Source organism: Pelodiscus sinensis, chromosome 1 (assembly GCF_052426305.1).
Source record: "Pelodiscus sinensis isolate ZL-2025 chromosome 1, ASM5242630v1, whole genome shotgun sequence".
NCBI lineage: Eukaryota > Metazoa > Chordata > Testudines > Trionychidae > Pelodiscus > Pelodiscus sinensis.
The window spans coordinates 187,837,821-187,855,030 of NC_143052.1; the positions used below are offsets into that span (position 1 = coordinate 187,837,821).

Consider the following 17,210-nt stretch of genomic DNA (forward strand, 5'->3'; position numbering starts at 1 on the left):
CAAAATACCATCTGGTTAAATCACCACCATTTCCTGTAGCAATCCAGGCTCTCTTTTCAGTTTCTTATCCACATACCGGAAGTCTAACTGCTTACACCTTGGGAAAAAATCTAATGAGATCCCATCCCAACACAATATGGGCTTGGTACATGTCAAAATCATCCTCCCAATTCTGATTTTCCCTTAATTATTTAATGAATTAGTCAACAATCATGATTTCTTCCTTTACCCCTCTACCAAGGAACAAAAAAAGAAAGCTTTACAGGTTTCACTGAGACAGCTCCATGACAGTCAAGTTTATTTGAAAGGATTCTTAAAAGCAGATACTCTGAACATGCTTCATCAGCCCAAGTTCAGAAAACAATTGTTTGGTTTCCAAATGATGTGTGCATGTTACAAATTGTACATTTTTAATACCCTCATTTATACCACATGACGTGAGCATAAAATACAATGATTCTAATATTACTCAGTATGCCAATTTATTGCTACAACTCTCAACTAACATAGGGCACACCTGGAAATAGCTCCAAGACAGTGACTGCAAATTAGTGTTCCTGGCACTCCACAATGTCAGTAGTTTTCTGACAATCAGTTCTTAGATATAAGAGGCCATTTTATTTTGTAAGCAAGTCCATTTTAAAAAAATGGGCTTGACAGGAAGTATTAAAGTTTTTGGACTATTCACTGTGATATTTTTATATTGGCTCATAGGAAATACATTTGTTACCTCTGTTTAGCTTTTACACCTCTAAAAATACCCATGTGTGAGCAAATATATTTTACATCTAAATCAAAGATATTATAAATTATGCAACAGAACACAAATAGCAGATTTAGCTGAATTGTTCAAGGGAGTAAGGCCCAGGATCCATGAGTGAAATGCAGCCTCCAATAGGAGTAATTTTTTTTGGGGGGGGGGTACACTACAGTGTTGCCACTTAACTTAAAACATAAGTTATCACATGTTTAAGTCACCAGACTACTGTATGCATTAAAGCTATGCTAATTATTGTTTTAAGAAAACAGTTTGAAGAAAGATCCATGTGAATTCTGAACACAAGATGTAAAGTTAAGCTATTTCAGTCTTGAGTGAAGTACAGCTGCTTTGTAATGTTAAGCCTTCAAATAGCACCTCTATTATTTAGGTCAAATGATTTTCATATTTGACTCTTACCAGACCTTTTCACCAATAATGCAGTCAGTTTATTGAAGTATATTTCAGCAACTGAAAAGCTTATTTCAAAAGCAGAAGACCACTATATCCAGTGTGAAAGTAAAAAATGTGGTATAAATATAAGCATATTGTGTATTACACATTATATATACTTCAGTTAACCATAGGATAATTAACTGAGTAGATGACTAGTTATCATGGGGTACAAAGTCTTTTTGTAAACAATACACACAGAGATTTTAAGGAAAGTCTGACCGCTGGAAAATGGTCTTCCTGGATTTCTTCTCTTTTAAAAGAAATCAATACTTATTAAAGATGATGTATGTAAGAATGCACTTTGTATTAAAACAAGGATCAATACTTTACAGTTTAAGAAACTTTACATATGTACATAAATTACACATCAGGAATGATTTTAAAGCTCAAAATGAGTCATCTAAAATTATTTCCCTTCAATTAAAACCTTTAACTCTTTCACATTATGGTCATTTGCAACTGCCACAGCATGGTCTAATGCTCGAATGCTTGCTAGAAGCTTTACTATCTGTTTTATGTGCTCCCTAAAAAAAAGGGGAGAAAAAGTAATGTTAATACACCTAGAGAACAACCTTGCACAAGTATTTTAGAAATATTTCACTGTAGATTTCCCCCCCCCCCCTCACAGCAAGTTGGCCAGCTTGTAGAGTAATTTTTTTTTAATTTGGCTAATTGAAAACATTGTGTTTCTGGATATGAAAACAAAGTCTCTTTTGGGAATAGCAATTCTAAAAACAAAAAAGGAAGACAAGCTGCAAACTTCCTAGCTGTCGGGATGACTGAATGCTGGAATAAGTTGGCTAGGGAGGTTGTGAAGTCTCCATCTCTGGAGATATTTAAGAGCAGGTCAGATAGACATCTATCAGGGATGGTCTACTGGGTCCTGCTATGAGGTTAGGGGGCTAGACTCGACCTCTCGAGGTCCCTTCCAGTTCTGGTGTTCTATGACTCTATATATGGCTTATCTGGACACAGCAGTCTCAGGATGAACTAGTCACATGGGGTATTGTAGTGAGTTGCAGTTCCATTAAATAAACAATGTTTGAGCCAAAAATATAAAACTGAGCAGTTTTTGTGCATTCCTCAAGAAAGTTAAATACTGATATACATTTATAATAGATTGACCTAGACTGGATAATAACAACAGGTTCAAAGTAAACGCCTAGTAATCTAGGAGATAAAATTTTCCTACCAGGCTTGTAAAAATCCCACAAACTGAACAAGATGCAGACATGAAATTTAACTATCCAAAAGAAATTTTCACAATTATAGAATTCCAAAAATCTATCCTCCCTAGGACTACCAAATTGAACTATGCAGACATCTGCAACACTCAAGTGAAACTAACAAATGGGTTATGTTTTGTTTCCTCCTTTGCACAAATAATTTACGATAGTTTTTTCTTTGAAACAACGTACTAGTGTCATATTTTGTCACATACTATGGGATAGAAGAAACTAGACGAATAGCTATGGTGCAAACAGAAGGAAGAACATTATGTAATTTTGCAAGACAAAGCTAATATAGATCAGTGGCTAATTGCACAGCTGTTATCAGGAAATTTCAGGATTTATTATATACTTCCATATCCTTAGTTATCAGCACACAGCATAGAAGACTATATTAATTAGAACAGGAGTTTTCAGGAATTTTTGGCTCAATATTCATCCACAGTTCCAGTGAAAGCTTGCTAAACAAACAGCTAGCATAGAAAGAAAACATTATTTTATAAACTAGGAAAACTAATTTTGTACGGAAATCTCTCTCCTCACTTCCTCCACTTCACATCTTGTGGCACACGACTTACAGAATTTAAGTGTCTAACCCTATTTAAGCTTTTAAATACAGTGATTCTCATAAGCATGGTTAAACAATGTTATCTGATAATGAAAGGAACTTCTCCATTGGACTGTACTGGTATATTTAAGATAAATGCAAGAACACAATTTGAATTACAAAAATCTGTACTGCTGACAAGTGGTGGGAATCTGCATGGCAAACAGTTACCTGCAACATTAGCAAATTTGTAAAGAAACCAGCAAAATCAAACAAAAATCCCCAAATGCCACTTTAATTGATTAGAGCAGAACTACACAATCGGAGCAGTAACCTAACCTGTATACAATATACTAACCATTCCCAAAAGCCATCAATACCATATTAAAGAGCCCATTACACTTCCAGAAAAAAAAAAAAAGGAGGGGGAGGAAGAAGAGATCCTCCTTGATATAGATAAGATATATGGAGCTGTCTATTGGACAATGTATTGTGTTAGATATCGATATCGATATCTATATCTCAGTGCACAAGATGCTATTGCATTAAATGATTCAAAATAAATTACCTTGCATTTCTTTTTTCTACATCAGAGCATCCAATGCTGTTTCTGTAAATTGTATCAGCCAGATGAATAAGGTATCTACAGAAGTTCTCTAGCTGGGAAATAGTCTTATCCCCTTTTAGATTAGCAAACCACTGTTTAGGAAAGCAAGCAATTACCTAGAGATGATGGAAGACGAAAATGTGTTAACGGTCTGATACGTTTTAAAAAGTCAACAAAATCCCAGTTTTGCAATAAGGCCTATAAAAAGGTATACATTGCGAGGGCACTGTAACACCACCAATGTGAGAATTAAGATGCGAGCACTCCATACTAATCAATACCTTAAAGTTATCAACAATCCAGGACAGCAATAAGCAGAATTTTAATGTATATTTTATCTTAAAAAGTGGTCTGCTATAAAAGCATAGTAATTTTTGTTTGTCAAGCAATATGGGCAACAACACTAGAAATGTTAAGCTAAACAGTCTCATACTACAGCTTCAACTATATATTTTATTTGACTAGAAATTCAGGACTTAGAAAATATTCTACATAAAAACATCTTTTACATAATTTTGTTCCGTTTTACTTACACTTTGAGCTTTCTTAATGCTGTCCTCACCATATTCAGAATTCTGAAAAGCCATAAGGATATATCTATTTAGCAGACCATCTATCGATAATTCCTGTAGAGTTTTGTTTGAAAGGATTCCATACCACTGGAGAAAGTTTCCTAGTAACTAAAAACACCAGAGACAACAGAAGAATTAAATATTTGAAGGCAAAGCGTAAGCAACTATTGATAAACTAGGAAAAAATACTGGTTTAGAAGGCAAAAATAAATGTTTAAATGTACTGACTAGGATGAGGTAAAGAGAATAACTTTTTATAGTTCAGTTTAATGACTAAATAGAGCCAGTGAGATTCTTCCCAATGTTATAACACTGAATTTTTATGAAGACCATTACAGAAGATTCTATTCAATACAAAGGAACTACAAAAACAAATAAAAGTTTTTATAGCCAAAAAATTGTTCTTCCATATCTATTAAGTGTAGCCTAGCTCAGTTGTGCCTGAACTTTTCAGCCTGAGGGATGAACAAAATTAAAAAACAAAAACACAAATACTGCAGTACTCTAGGACAGACTCTGACCTACTCTTGCTCTTTGTATAACCTGCAAACCGTCCTGGCACAGGAAAAATCCTGTTATTGTATTGACAGCATGGGTAGTACCTATATTTGACTCTCAACATGAAGGCATGTGGTCAGGGGAGAGTGGCTAAGTGTTTATCGCCACTGGAATATGGGATATAAGGAACCACTGCCAACTAGTGAAAATTAAAGCATCTTGAATACCAGTGCTGAGGCAGAGAATAAGGGAGCTGTTGGTTCTCAGGTTCTCCTGGGTGGGGTTTAAGGAACAGTCATTTGACTGATCCTATTCTCTGGAGCACCCATAGCCGGGCAATAAAGCAAGCAATGGAGCAGTCAGGGCTACTGTCCTCTCTACCCTGCACTACAAGAGTAGCAGTTCAGAGCATTCCTAGTTCACACAAAAGCTCCAGCTTGGGCTTCAAAGAAAGTAGTGGAAGGCAATTTGGGAGGAAGCAACAGCAGGGATAATTCAGAACATTTCATTAAAAAAAAGTCACAGGAAGCAACATTTTAAATGAAATAAATACCATTTTTCTTAACAGCATAGCTGTTGAATTGTGCTTCTGTATGACATTTTATTTACATTTAAAAAATTATTTTGCATGTTTGCAAATTTTAACATAACCAAAAACTTCAGTCAACATAGCCTGTTGCTGTGGGGAGATAAATGGATGTAGAAGCATGTTTAGGAGTATTGGATGGTTTAAGCATTAGGTGTTTTGGAGCTATCTGTGTGGAAAGCTTTGCTGGGATATCTCGGGGAAAGCTCGTTAGGGTAGCTGTTAAGCTTGTGGTCAATACTAGGTCCCTCACCTTCTCTGCTGCCTCAACATACTGTCACTATGCTCCTCCCCTACTCTGATTAGGGATGTGAACAAGTAGTCAACTATCAAATAAGCAGGAACTTAATCACATCCCCACCCATTGCCTCCCTGCAATCTTAAAGGGACAGAAAGGAGCCAACATGCAAAGATGCTGGCTCAATCTCTGGTCCTCCACCAGGCCTAAGGACAACCCTCTCCCACGCTGCCACTTCTGGAAGGGACAGCTGGTCCCGTGGGTGTCTCAGCCCAAGCCCCCTCCCCCCCGCATTGCCATTCTGCATTTTTAAAGGGACAGAGCAGTGGCAGCTCATCCCATGGATCTCTCTCAGCACAAGCCCTCCCCCCTTATTCTCCTGTTGCTGCTCTGCACTCTTAAATTGAAACAGACCTGTGGGATGGTTGCCACGTCTCTGTCCCTTTAAGAATTCTGAGGGGAGTTGAAGTGGGGGACCAGAGACTGAGCCAGTGCCTTTGTGCACTGGGTCCTTTCTGTCCCATTAAGAATGCAGAGCAGCAATGGGAGAATTGGGGGGGCTTGTGCTGAGACCTGGAAGTGAGCCTTTCCCTAACTAGTCAAGTAGTCGATGAAAATTCCATCCACTACTTGACTAGCAAATTAATTGCTACTTAATATCCCTAACTCTGATCCAGCAGGGGCAGCAGTGAAGCCTGGCTGCCTGTGCAGTAGGTGCCATAGCAACTCCTGGAAACCTGTGGCAGTATGACAAGCCATTTGTACAGAAAGATTTCTCACAGGTTGCAGCAATAAGTGACAGGGTTGACAAACGGAAGTGTCATGCAAAACAGTCCTGCCTGACAATCTTAACAACAGAGCTTTTAAGCTCCTAGTCCACAGGCTGGACACTACTGGTCCCATGGTAGAGCACAGAAATGGAAAGGCCAGGAACTCAATATTCATCCAGACTCTCAGACTTTTATAGCTTTGTCAGGTCACAATCACTCTGCACCACTTTCTCTATCTGTAAAAAGACATTTTCCTACCACATCTAATAAAGTGAGAGAGTTATTGAGGAAAATTTCTCTCAAGATGTGGCTGAATTTACTTTAAAAAACCACCAAGATAGACTATCATGAAGACGTGACCAATTTTGATTTTTAAAAATCACTTTAATTTTAATGTTTGAGGACTGAGAGTCATGCCCAGTTTCCTCCCCTAAACACACAAAGGAAAGAAGAGTTCAAGGAAGGTATGTAGTACGTTGAAATAATTGTTACCAAAATGTTATGCATATGAACAGATTTTCAAACATATCCAGAAACTGGATAAACAATTCTGTTTCTCCCCAATTCAGTACCTACTACCCACACAACTGGAAAAGCCAAACCTTCTACTATTTGCAGAAATCTGTAAAGCTTGTCTTAAACTCCAATCTGTACAGTCACTGCTTTGGTTCATATACTGAGCTCAAATATTTTTATTTCAAATGAAAGGGCAATCGAACATTGCCTCTAGTTTCAACAGTCTAAAAAGAGTGCCACTTTATGACTAGGTGTTTCTTGTAGCTCCTCTTTCCCGTAGCCTCAAGTAAACCAAAATTATAACTGTTCCAGAATTCTAGAATAAGCAGTGACTGAAAACTGAAAAGGGTAAATAAAAGGGTCACTTGTGCACAATGTGTTTGATGTTTCCTACTTTTTTTAAAGTTAAAAATAAACAAAATAGTTTGTCCTTAGTTCCAAACCAGGCCTTTCATTTCCGCTAGACCATATTTTTTTGACGGTGCACTTTTAGACTTTGTAAGATTTTCTTCTTCCCAGTTGGACTATCAAGACTGATTTGCTTTGTATGTGAAATAAATATTATTCATAAATTTAAAATAGCTGTCATTTACAAAGTGGTTGGTTCAAGCCGTCTCTACTCTGTGTAAGAAACAGTATTAAAATGGAGTAAGATTTTGTCAAAAGGTAATTTCCTTTAAACTTTACAGTACTTAAATTTTAAATTATGCTTCTTAAAACTGCAAACATCCATTAAATCTGTACTTGTATTTCCCACTCAAAATACTGAATACAGTTGTTTCATTAGTTGACAGATTTAATTTTTTCTAAATTTTCCCACAATCTCCCACATTCTCTCTAAAATATTTAACTATATTTTATTGTAGCAGTATCTGGCTTGAGGCCTCAGATATCTTTATTGGCTTACCTTAACAGAGGACCAAAACTGGCGCTGAAAAAACAAATAAGGACCAGAGTTCTTGTTTTCTAAGATGCTGGAAAACAAAAGATTTCTCTAAACTCATTTAATAAGTAACCCTAAAAATTTCAATCTTATTTTCATAAATGGAAGATAGACTACAGTAAAAATTGCAACGTTTTAAATATTTTGTCACCATTTTTACTTCATTACATTTACAGTATTGATTATTAAACTTTATTGCCATAACTCAAACCTATGAAACACCACCAATCAGTGAAAAAGCCTCAGCTACCATATGTAAAACAAGAGGAAACTAGAATTCAAGATATTTATTGTTGCTTTGCAAATTTAACAGCAACTTACTTTCTGGGATACAAGGGCATGAATACATCATCATCTAGTGTTCGTCTCATTCTTAGTAACAGTGCCTTCAAAAGTGTCTGAAAGAGTTAAGAGAAATATGCTAAAAATGTTTGCAGTTCTGCTTTGGTTGCTAGCTAAATTAAAGAACATTTTAGAAGTGTAAGCCCCTTTATATCACAGTATATATGTCGTATATACAGTATATAAATAAATGCTTTTGTTCAAGTATTCAAGTAATCCCACTGAAGTAAAATATTGGGAATATCCACAATTAAGTCAATCAAAATACTGAACTCCAGTTTAAAGGGAATTTAAATCCATGTGGCTATCCCTGTTCTTAACTTGAAACTTTAAACAAATTCTTAACCTTTTACAGGATCAGGGCCTTACAGTCAACTCTCCTATTATTAAGTTTGAATTCCTACCCCATTAACTACTACATTGCAAGAAACTTACACCACCACAAAATACCTAAGTTGTCAGAGACAAGTTTTTTTGTTGCATAAGACAAGGAAATTAATTGTGGCAATCTAGAGACCGTTTAAGCAATAAAATATGCGCTTTGATAACAAACAATGTTTCCAGCTGAACCTTAAAGTGAAATTATAGTCCTATAACCAAGTTTGATATGTTTTGCATTCTTATGTGCAAATCTTATTGTATATTTTACACAGACTCAAATGGCTTAGCTCGCTATCTGGTTTACCTCCCCGAGCTGCTCCAGTGGAGCTTATGTGGTACAGAATTGGTTAGCGGCACACCCATTAGTTGTAAGATACTTTGCCCTGATCCAACGTGTGTATTGTTTCTCACCAAGCTGAATAAATTCTATAGAACAGATTCCCTAAAAAGTACAATTTAGGAAAAAAAGTTACCTGTGTGTTTTTGTTTTCTGCATTTACCACTGAAGGATATCCATTTACTAGTTTCTGTGTAATTGCTACCATCCGAGATGTCTGTGTTGTAGAAAAAGGGTCCCATATACTTTCAGCAAGTACTATTAAAAATAAATAATAATTAACTACATAGTTCTACTTTTTGAGCACCCGCAAAGAGGTTTTAAAGTTAAATTACAAGAGTTGTTTTCTCCTGTATTTACTATGGTTTAATATTTGTAAAAGTTACAATACAGCATATTTAAGTTATACCTGTTAATTTAGGGAGAACAACTCTTTCCACAATAGTAGGTAATAGGGAAATATCAGCGTCATCCTTCTCTTGTTCCTGTTCTTCGCAGCCATAAAATAGCAATGATTCAAACCACAACATACTCTCAAAATCTTGACATTTGCCCTATTAAAATGAATAGGGCAGATATTAGTCCAATACACAATTACATATCGAGGTTAATAGTAGTTTTAAAGTGAGCCTGAACTACTTATTTAGCTATTCTAAATGATCAACATAATATACCTGAAAAGACCTACTTTTTTCTTTTATTAAAAAAAGAAAAATAGCTTTGGAATTATGTGCCAAATATCAAATACTCTAAAAGCGTTGGGCACATCAGCCATTAGACAAAGGGCCAGTTTAAGAGGTGTTTAGGCATCTAATGAGATTTTCAAAGGTGCCTAAGTGACATGGAATTCAATGCAGATTTTCTTCTATATTTCAAAATACTTTAGTTAAGCACAAAACATGTCCTATTAATTTTTGCAACTGATTGGACAGGACTGTGGATAAGCCACTCTGCCTTAATTTCCCCATGAACAAAGCTCCAGAAAGATGTATAGGCAAGATCTTGATTTGTAAAGTACTTAAAGATCCCGTGACATCAGAAGCTTAAACAGTGAAAACTATTTTGTTTTCTTATGCTCATGATATACTAATCACTGGCTACCCCTCTGTACAAAACCCTAGAATGGAATATGCTAATGATACCACACTAACTACAGAATGCTCATAAAAAAAGATCCACTTTATATAAATGTTGTTCTCTTCTACACCCATTTTGTAGAACATAGAACAAATGTGGTTAAACCTTCAAAAACAAAACTAAAGATTTTAAATTGTGGCTATCTGGCTAATCATGTAGTCAATACAAATTGTATCGACTACACGATTAGTTGATAAGAGCTGCTCTGCAGAGCCGCAGCGGGGTTAGGTTCAGGAGCTGGCTTGAGCCAGGACTGAGCAGTCCCAGCTCATGCCAGCTCTGGAAGCCACCAGTGCTTCAACTCTGCATTTTAAATGTAGTAAGAACTTCAGAGTTCTAACTACAGTAAAACCGGTGTTATCCAGCATACTCGGGAATTAGGGCATTCCAATTATCTAAAAATTCCGGTTATCTGAGGGTCCCATCAACCTAGGAAAAACCAATGGACAATAATAATAAAACTCAGGTTTTTAATATTGGTAGTTTTGTAGTATGAGGCAGTTGGTCTCACATCTATTTTGAGTTAAAGATGATTAGTACTCCTTAAATAAAAAATTGTTAAGCCAATCATGGTAAGCCAAACCAGGTCTGTGCACCTGAAGATGTGACAGTATTGTGGCTGGGGGGCAATGCCAGTTAAAGTTTTCTGGTTAACAGAGTGCTGGATAACACGTTTCACTGTACATTTAAAATGCAGAGGCAAAGCGTCCTGGACCAGTGCAATCTCGGAATCCAGTAGCCCTGTCCGGGGGACCCAGCTCCCTTCTGGGACCCCCATGGACAAGGGGTGTTGCTGGAGCAGCCTCCCCTATATATATCCCCCTGCTGCCTCTGTTAGAGGAAGCGGGAGTGTGGAGAGGGGCTAGCGGCACCACAGAGATGTTGCTGGGGGAAAACGGCTTTTAACCAAGCACCTCCCAACACCACCTTCTGTCTTCCCCCTCCCCCTTGCTGCCTCTCAGAGACAGCCGGGAGGGGGGGGAGGCGGGGGAGAAGAGGGGAAAGGAGAAGGAGGAATAGTTGATACAGCCAGTCCCTGAGTTGCGAATGGTCAACTTACGACTGTTTGCATTTACGACCAAAGCTGTTGTAAATGGCGGACCCTGAGTTACAAACGTGATCTGCGCTTATGAACAGCGCGGTCATGTGTAACTCTATGGGGTCTGACTTACGAACAAACTGAGTTACGACCAATTGCTTGGTCCATAACTGGTTCATAAGTCAGGGAGAGGCTGTACTCCACTCGACTACCTGATAAGCTAACATCCCTAACCAAAATGTTTCACATATCCACACACAATTCCTCTCCATATAGACAGATATTGGATATATCAGCTAACATTATCTATAACCTCTTATCCTCTTCCTGGTATCAATGTGTTTCTATATTCAACACAAGTGAAATGAATAGCCACACCACTATACATCATAAGTGGAAAGCCATCTGGGCTTTCTAACATACTTCTATGCTTACCTGGGAAATAAAATAGCTCATTTTATTCTGAATGTACACAACAGTAAACAAATGTAACCTGTTTTAAGACCGGTTTTCCATTAAAAGCTTTTGTTCTAAAATAAATACTTTATGAAAGCTATTTGGTTACTCGATACTGCTGTCATTTCTCCCAAAGGAAAGAGAACTAACTATTGGAGCTGAACTTAAGTTAGATCTGGGTGGTAACCACAGGGGACAGCATCCTGTAGCCCAGTCTGAGCATGAAAGAGTAAGATGATTTCATAAAATATGTTATATTATCATACCTCCTGTGAGCCCTATCTATTGAATAGGTCCACTTTGTGCTAGATGTGGTAGAAACACTTGCATTGGGAACAAAAGCATGGTCCCTGCCCTAAAGAGCTTACATCCTTAGGAATCTTGAGACCCAAGACCAGAGCGTAGAACACTCAAAAAGACCAGACGGGTAATTTACCTTCATTTTTTGGGGGAAAAAGTGACACTCTACTGCACAATGGCTCATTTAATTTGAGTAACTGTATCTTACCTCCAAAGGTGTCCAGGTAAGGAGCTGAAGTCTTATTAAAGGATTAAACAGCTTTGGTAAACAGAGGCCAATGTAAGCATCCTTATAAGAGGAGAAATATTTGGAACGCCAGGCTTCAAACTGTGATTTAATGCAGTCAATTGAGTAGAAACTTTCTAGTACATCTTCAAAAACTTTGCTGGACTCCTTCAAAATACGATCTAGGTGAAAAAAGTTTAGAGAACTAGGTAACAAGAGCTCCCATTAGGTGGTTTAACCAATCTAATTACAGGACTTTCAGTTTGAAACAGGTTTTTTTTGGGGGGAAAAAAAGCAGATTTCAAGTTTCTGCTTCTCTTGTCCCTCCCATGCACTGCAACACAGTGTGTGGGTGCTGTAAGTACCTATTTGGTATATGGCTGTATCATGCAAATATGTTTACACTAAGATCCAGTAAGCTTTTGTAGCACTACTAGTTTTCTTTCAGTAGTATCCAGAATTGGGACTGCATAATGATAGCAATATGGGTTAAAAGAAGAGCTATGCGCCATGTTCCAAGTGTGATGGAGCATCCTAAACACTAGCTAGTCAAATATATGGTGCTGCACTTTGTATCTTTTACACTGGACTCCCACAACAGTTACCTATACATATTAAAGTGTCCCAGATATCTTTAGAAGACATTATATGGGCCTTATTTGTGTATCTTACAGTCCAACACAAATATATTGTGCGCACAATATGATTATATACTATACATCTAATAGATATTGAGGCAGGCATATTGTCTGTTTCTAAATCTCATATATGCACAAAATGAACAGTGGATGGATTGCCCAAATCCATACAAACTTTAAAATTTACTTTTTGCCAATGCATAATACAACAGACACTACACAGACTCACAAAGAAAACAGAGCACTGCTTTTGTGCAAAACTGTATGGTGACTTGACGCTGTAGATATGTTGTCACACTTTACTATGCAAGTCTGTTCAGCTAGAAGGGGAGGAAGGGTAATTCCTCTATTTTAGCTAAAGTATCTCCATAGAAGTAAATTGAGTTGTACATGATTTTAGAACAGGTCTGTTAATCTTGGTTTTAAGAGCTGATATGGTGCCCAGGAAACTCCAAATTTTTATTAAATGCTTTTTAAAAAAATACAAATTCAAGTCAATGTTACAATTCTATTTTGTCATTCTGAGTGTAGAAAAAATTCATATAGTAGAACGAGCATTTTTTCTAGGATGTCTATGTTCAATTACATAAGCAAGTGACTTTTCTAACCTCGTTCCATGTTGAAGTTAGTGATATCTGTTGAAGTTTCTTCATCATCACTAGAAAGGCCTTCAAAGTGATCTGCCATCTTCCCAGTTTGTTCTCTTGCTTGCCTACGGCGGGTTCTATAAGGCAGCAATACAATTACAGTTATAAGCCATAAGATCGTTGTTCAAATGAACAACCATTTTAGCCATGCTAGTCCTACTCCTGACCCTAGCAGAGCCAAAGTAAAGATAGTCTCTCCATCGCTCACCATGGTAGCTAGGGGAAAACCAGTAAGGACGGCAGCAAGACTGGAGCGCCTCAGGCATTTTCAGTTAACTTATCAAGCACCATCTAACTGACTGTTTCCACATTTCTTTGAGGATATCCTTGGCTAGTACATGGGCGGAGGCATCAGGTGCCCAGACAGAGGGATTAGGAGGAAAGGGGAAGTTTTGGTGGGAGCAAACTATAACAAAATATGCACTTTTGTCATTTAACAAACTCTCTCTTCACTACTACACAAAGCAAATAGTCTCTTAAGCTGTACAAGTGGGGACAGTGTTTTCCTATATCTCATATCACAGAGATTTCCATGATACTGTATGGAGCCTAGCCCAATACATCAGTCGAGCAATCTCAGTATTGTACCTTCTAGCCTCCCTTTCTGCAGTCCGCCGTTTTACATGCTCTTGATAGAGTGCTCTGTCTCGTCCAAAAGAATCAAGATTTGGTGCCATCAGTGCTTTACCTGCAAGATTATATTGACTGCAATTAAAAGGTTTTCATCTACAACAGGAATATTGTGTTGTCCAGTTGTATTTTGAAACAGCTGAAAACAGACAAACTCAGATGTTTGAATGTGTAGCTACTAAAGGCAGAGAGAAGTAGTGATGGAAGTTGGAATCTCAAATTGAAGATACTCCACATTTATTCCAATACAAAACGGGCTTCACCACACTTCAATCTTCCCACACTCAATGGCCTAAAGCAGCAAATATTTAAACTTCTTGGTACAACAAAAATGGAAAAACTTTACTGCTGCTATAAATATAGCACTTGGCATGCAACATTAAAAAAACCCATGAGAAGAGAAGAGGAAGAGGGTAGAGAAAAGCAACCCTGTAGCAAAGATTCTGTAGTCCAGAATCTTATTCATCTAGTCTTACTCCTTGAAATAAAATTGGGTTCAGTAAATTATTTGGCGTTTCAGATACATATAAAAACCTACTAGGAAATAAAGCCTACTTTTTTTTAAAAAATAGCAAATTTAATGACAGATCAGGCTGATTAAAAACAGAATTAAATGTAGCTAATCAGTGAAGCCAATGATAAGCCACCAACTGAAATTAACACAAAAAAGTCTCCAGCTTGTCTAACTTTTGAGATAAATTCTCACAAGTATTACCTGAAACCAGATCTATCCACTACAAGATGAACATCATGAGATTTCAACAATAGTCTCAAACTACATAAAAAAACCTGGTTACCAAATTCATAATTTAAGAAAGTTAATGATTTGTCTTGGTGCTCCTATTAAGAATGGGTAAATCCTTTCAGAAAACAAGAGCTTTAGAGCATGGGTGAAGTTGTCATATGCTTGATTTGTTACATCTGTCACAACTGTTACAGATTATAACAAAAGAGTGAAGTTACCATTTGGAGAACCTGGTTAGTCCATCCCAAATATAACAACATTTTAGTTTAAGTAGTAAAAGAGAGCTGCTTATTGAGTTGATGTGTTTGTGGACCTCTGATTGAAAAACTGACACCTGTTACCAATCTTAGTGCAGAGAAGAAAAGGACCAAAAAAATTTAAGGAGCCTGGGCTTATCAGTTAATCTGGTTGCCTATATTCACTCCCTTCCCCCCCTTGCTTATACTGCATCAGAGGCGGGGGAAGAGGGGAGGAAGCAGGAGCCAATGCCCTCAAAGAGCTAATTTAAAAGCTGGCTCCCCCACGAGCACTGGATTTGCCTTGTGCCTCCCCTCCCTCCCCCCGCACTACTGCCTCTGATAGAGGCAGCAGCACAGAAGGTGAGGGGGGCAGGCAGGAGCTGGCTTTCAAGAAGGCTCCCCGCACCCCCCCATGTGTGCTGGCTCCACAGTGCCAAATTCCCTCCACCTGCACTGCTGTCTTAATGAGAGCCAACAGCATGGGAGGTGGGGGGAAGCTGCCATGAAGCAGCCTCCGTCTGCGGCAGCCCAGGCTCACTGCTGACAGGCTGCTCCATGGCAGCAGTCCGTCTGCAGGGGATCTGAGCTCCCCGTGAACAGAGACTGCTCTGTCATCCCACAGAGCAACCTCTTTTCATGACAAGCCAGTCCTTGTCTGCAGGGAGCTCAGACCACCCGTGAACTGGAGCTGCGGCCACCCCATGCCACTGCCTCTGTATCACAGAGTAGCATGTGGGAGCCAGTCTGCGCAGGAAGCCAGTTTTTAAATTGGCTCCCTTTGCGGACCAGCTCCTGCCTGCCACCCCGCAATGCTGCCTCTGATACAGAGGAAACAGCTTGGGGTGGCAGGGGCCTCCCCAGGAAGAGGACCAGGACTGCACTGGCTGCTGGCCCTACCTCTGGGGACTATGGAATAGTCATGTAATCGCTAAAATTTCCTGTGGTTACATGACTAATTACATGCTATCTAACATCCCTAGCTTCAGATAAGGCTTCCCCTTTAAGCCCCATCAATTTGATGGCATCCAGACTCTTCCCATACCCCAAAAAAATCACATTCTAATCCAGTGGTGGGCCACCAGCTGCCCACAAGCCACATGTGGCCCATCAGGATTCCATGTGTGGCCCGTGCACCCCTTCTCTGCCCCATTTTCCCAACACATCTCTTCTGTACTGGAGATTTCAAACTTACCTATTCCTCCCTCTCAGCACTTCCAAAGTGCCATGAACTGGCTGATTTGCATCCCATCCTGCTCTTTCCCCTTCCTTCAGAACTTGAACTTGCAAATCAATCAATTAGTGCTCAGAAGCGCTGGGGAGAGGAAGGAGCAGGGATGGGTCACAATTGGGAGAGAAGCAGGGAAGAAGCCAGGCAGGGATTTGATATTGTAAAATAACTGCAAATGTTTCTTTTTTATTATTTGAAGTTGATGACAGTTCCATTAATATCTGTATTAAAGCATTTCTATTTTTGAAATCATCATGCCATGTATTATTGTACTTAATCTTATTTTGGGGTCATGGTTAGCAGATAGTGGGATGCAAGACTGAAATCAGTTGAGATGGAGGGCCACTCATTAGCTTTGGTTGCCCTTTGCTATACTAATCCAACATGCCCCTTTCTAGGCTCCCTAATGATTTGCTCAGAGCATACTTGGCATATCACAAGCCTTGAAGCAACAAAGAGGGCCATCACAAGGCCTACACTCATCTAAAGTGAAAGCTTATACATGCCCTTTGTGATATGGATAATTTTACCTTTCTAGTGTATAAGGTTGTGTGCACATGCTGAGGGCAATGAATTTTCAATGGAAAAATCTCCGTAAAAGCAAGAAAACAGATCTACCAGTTTCAGGAAAAACATTTGAGTAAAATTTTACTCCGTCTCATTAGTACACAGAATACAATCTTTCCAAAGAAATGGTAGATAAAATGAGTATCTGTGCTTTTAGCAGAACTTATTTTATATAAATAACAGTGATCAGAAAGGAGATACTGATCATTTTTTAAAACTTCATTTCCACTTCTGGAGCACTGGTCTCAAAAGGAGGCTTTCTACTCTGTGTGAGGTATTTGTGATATCATGAAGTGAGTAGCCAAATGTTACAATTTAAAGAAAATAACTATCTTCCTTTGCTTTGAAATGCTTTTTCTTTTTCAAGTGTCTGAAATTTACACTGTTGAAACTGAACACTTATTGTTAACAGAATAAACTACAAAATCTTCAATTTATCAACAATTTAAAAATCCTGTTTGGAAATCAATGGTAGATATATCATGAATTTTATATCTAAATTAATTTAAGTAGGTAAAAAGAGAGCCTGATATAAGGAAAAAGTTTCATGACAAACATCACTACTCTTAAATATACTGA

The 17,210-nt window shown here is 38.2% G+C and overlaps 1 protein-coding gene across 1 annotated transcript in view; it reads right to left on the reverse strand.

Annotated features, from left to right (window-relative positions):
- Nucleotides 1-266: 266 nt before the first annotated feature.
- The window catches only part of PAXBP1 (PAX3 and PAX7 binding protein 1), a 43,639-nt gene continuing 26,695 nt past the window's right edge, over nucleotides 267-17,210 (reverse strand). The window contains exons 9-18 of the mRNA XM_075910888.2: nucleotides 13,811-13,910; nucleotides 13,184-13,299; nucleotides 11,920-12,119; nucleotides 9,189-9,333; nucleotides 8,916-9,037; nucleotides 8,041-8,117; nucleotides 7,684-7,750; nucleotides 4,130-4,276; nucleotides 3,558-3,712; nucleotides 267-1,737 (exon numbers count right to left, since the gene is read on the reverse strand). Coding sequence (XP_075767003.2) covers nucleotides 1,620-1,737; nucleotides 3,558-3,712; nucleotides 4,130-4,276; nucleotides 7,684-7,750; nucleotides 8,041-8,117; nucleotides 8,916-9,037; nucleotides 9,189-9,333; nucleotides 11,920-12,119; nucleotides 13,184-13,299; nucleotides 13,811-13,910 — 1,247 coding nt within the window. The 3' untranslated portion in view covers nucleotides 267-1,619. The remainder of the gene's footprint in view (nucleotides 1,738-3,557; nucleotides 3,713-4,129; nucleotides 4,277-7,683; nucleotides 7,751-8,040; nucleotides 8,118-8,915; nucleotides 9,038-9,188; nucleotides 9,334-11,919; nucleotides 12,120-13,183; nucleotides 13,300-13,810; nucleotides 13,911-17,210) is intronic.